Source organism: Myotis davidii, unplaced genomic scaffold (genome assembly GCF_000327345.1).
Source record: "Myotis davidii unplaced genomic scaffold, ASM32734v1 scaffold329, whole genome shotgun sequence".
Classification (NCBI taxonomy): Eukaryota; Metazoa; Chordata; class Mammalia; order Chiroptera; family Vespertilionidae; genus Myotis; species Myotis davidii.
The window spans coordinates 267225-270466 of NW_006300374.1; the positions used below are offsets into that span (position 1 = coordinate 267225).

General features: G+C 45.1%; 1 protein-coding gene across 1 annotated transcript; it reads right to left on the minus strand.

Moving 5' to 3' along the window:
* Nucleotides 1-225: 225 nt before the first annotated feature.
* On the minus strand, nucleotides 226-1240 carry LOC102769670 (putative olfactory receptor 9A1). Its single transcript, XM_006777078.2, has one exon. The coding sequence runs from the start codon at nucleotides 1220-1222 to the stop codon at nucleotides 278-280; it is 945 nt and encodes a 314-aa protein (XP_006777141.1). The 5' UTR covers nucleotides 1223-1240; the 3' UTR covers nucleotides 226-277.
* Between the last annotated feature and the right edge of the window lie 2002 nt (nucleotides 1241-3242).

Consider the following 3242-nt stretch of genomic DNA (forward strand, 5'->3'; position numbering starts at 1 on the left):
TGACACACATTTTGTATATCTACATTTGTCAAATTTATATTGTAAGACATATAACTACAGAAGTGTAGATAAATGTATTCATTGTACTTAAAAGTTAATAAAGTGAACTCACATATAGGAACCATCCAGTTACAAAATGGAACACTTCCAGTTTCTTAAAATTCCCTTGGAGATTACAAACTATTTGTGGATGAAAAGGATCATTTCAGATTTGAATTAGGGCTTTCAGATTACTCGGTTCCATGATGATGAGTCCATGATTGTCTTTAGGACAGAACTAACCCTTGAGGAGGTGACAGCAGCGTTTCATGACATCTCGAAATGCCTCTATGAATTTGTCATTCCGGAGGGTGAAGGTAAATGGGTTCAGAAAAGGAGTCACTACTAAAACCATCACTGATGCTACCCTGTTGTACTCAGCTGCCTGCGTTTGCTTGGGTTTCACGTAGAGGAACAGGCAGGTGCCATAGCCGACCACAACAACGGTGAAGTGGGAGGCACATATGGAGAAGGCTTTCCTCCGGCCAGAGGTGGAGGGGATCTTGAGGATGGTGGAGATGATGTAAGTGTAGGAGACAATTGTAGGGATCAAAGAACCAACAATAATGAACACAGCCATTAAAAAAAGAATAAGCTCTGTGAAAAGGCTGTCATTACAGGATAGTCTGAGTAGCTGCCCTCGGTCACAGTAAAAATTGTCTAACACATTTGATTTGCAGAAGGTCAGCTGAAACGTGGCATAGACTGGCCAGATTTCAGAAAGAAACCCAAACACCCATGACATAATTACCACCCAGATGCAGGTGTGGCTGTTCATAATGATGTTGTATCTCAAAGGGTTACACACAGCCACATAACGGTCCACAGCCATCACTCCCAGTAACACCAACTCTGACGTGCCCAAAGAAAGGTACAAGTATAGTTGTGCACCACAGGCAGTCAAAGATATAGCCTGCATCCCAGGGAGCAACAAGCCCCAGAGCATCAAGGGAACTGCAACAGATGTGATCAGGATCTCTAGGAGAGAGAGGTGGCCAAGGAAAAAATACATGGGGGACTGCAGACGTTTATCAACACAGACAGTCACAATGATGACTATGTTTCCCATTAATGTCACTGGATAGAGGAAGAGGAAGACAGCAAAGAGGATATTGTGTCGTTCTTTGGAGCCATAGAAACCAAGGAGATAAAAATCAATGGCACTAGAGTAATTCTTCAACATTTAGTCCTGTGTTGTTGCTCTTTGTGAAATCTAGAGAAAAAGAGAGAAAGAACATGTTCACAATTTCAAAAGACTTCAGAAAACATTTCCTCTGCTCTTAGGCTCCCCATCATGATCAAGTGGACTCATCTCCTACTATTCTTTGTATAAGATTGATGCTAAATGTTTTATGAGAAACATATAATATATGAAGACAGATGTATATGTCCAAGAAGATGAACAATAGTCACCAATACCATATCCCAGGCATAAAAACTCACCCACCCCAATATGCACCCTGTCCCTTAATTCACTAGACATCCTACCTCCAACTCTGCTCTAACCTCCCACCTGTCTAGTTTCCTGAGCATAGGTGCTCATTTTTACTACCATCCCTTCCATCCTGAATGCCCAAAGTCACCCTTCTGTATCTGCTATGCCCATGCCCTGCCAAACTGCTGCATATCAGCAGTTACAAGGAAGGCTTCCTAGCCAATCCCACCAGACTTGATTACTTCTTTCCTGTGTTTCCTTTAAAGGTAGGCTCCATTTGTCTTCTGTTCACCTAATGTTTTCACTGCACTCTTCTTTATCATCATTTCTGCCTGTTAGTAGGGCTGCTGGCAGGGAGGTGGGTTCTACTCAGGGCATTATCGTAAGAATTATTTTGAGACACAGTATTGAGTCTTGCCCTGACTTCTGGGGAGCTGACTCCCTGGAATGGATTATCCACTTCTTTCTCCTGCTGATTCTTATGGTAAAAAGCCATCCTCCACCTCTCACTTCAGTGAACATGCCTCGTCCAAGTAGGAAGAGTATCACCAGCTCCCAGTTGGTGACCTCTAGCTCTGAGATTATGATCCCTCTTGCCACCAGATGACAGAGGGAGTCGGGGTCCAGAGGAGTGCAGAGAAGGCTTGGACTTTGATCCCCAACTCCCATCTGTCCAGCATGCCCTCCATCCTGGGAGCAGGAGACAAGAAAGCAGCTAGAGTTTAGAAGCAACATACTTTGACTTCACCTGGTCTCAAATCTCTAGTTCCGGCAAGGAGACAGGCTTACTGTCCTAGGCAAGCTGTCCTGATCACCAACCAGGCATGATCTGAGACCCACAGAGAAGCTTGGAAAAGTCCCCAGAGAATATCTGCTCATCCATTTTCGTCAAAGTCCTACAAATGAGGGAAAGTGTCAAAAAACACCAAATGAATCGAACTGACTTGGGATCTCTGGGCTCCTTCCCTCACCACACACAGGTCACTGATCGAATGTCTCCAGTCCATGGGCACTTCCCCAGGCATCCTCTCTAAAACAGCACATGCATTTACTCATATTGGACTGCTCATGAGGCTGTATTTTCTGCTTATTGGCTTTCATCAACAGCTGAAATTGAAGTACCTTAAGGGAGTTTCTTTGTCTTTCTTATTCACTGTCACATCTCCAGTGCCAAGAACAGAGTATGCACTCTTTTCATGTTTATTCAATAAATAAATCAATGAATGAATCACAAACGAGTCAATGGATAAACAAAGGGTATCCATCCTGACCTGCTTTCTCTCCTGTTAGAGGATAGGGTGCTCTTTTCACTCCTCACTAAGGCATTGTCCGGTCAATCTGTGGTCCCTGACTGGAAATCACTTACAAAATGGCAGACATAAAAGAAAAAGGGAGGACGGAGAGAGCAGGGTACTGAACGGTGGCAGGGAGCTGTGTTCATTAGCAGCACTGAGGAGGGCAGAGTCTGCTCGCTGCTGTGGAGAAGGAACCTGATATACGTCATCCACTCTGCAGCTCCTTTAGTCCATCCCTCACGCCCTAGGTGTCCTTGTGCTGAACAATAACAAATCCAGGAACTGCCCATCCTGAGCCTCTCCTACTCTGACTTTCACGGAGAGGAACCCTTGGAAGACACTCACCTCCAGAGAAGGGGACTTGCCTGGAAAGTTGCACGGCTCTCCAGGGATCAGCCCAGGCTACCTGCTGCCTGGCTACTGCTGAGCTTGCTCTGTGGGCCCGAACAGCTCCTACTGTCTTCACTTGTGGG

Bases quoted from the DNA above. Each gene is read 5' to 3' on its own strand.
- LOC102769670 (XM_006777078.2), bottom strand. From the start codon at position 1,222: ATGTTGAAGAATTACTCTAGTGCCATTGATTTTTATCTCCTTGGTTTC.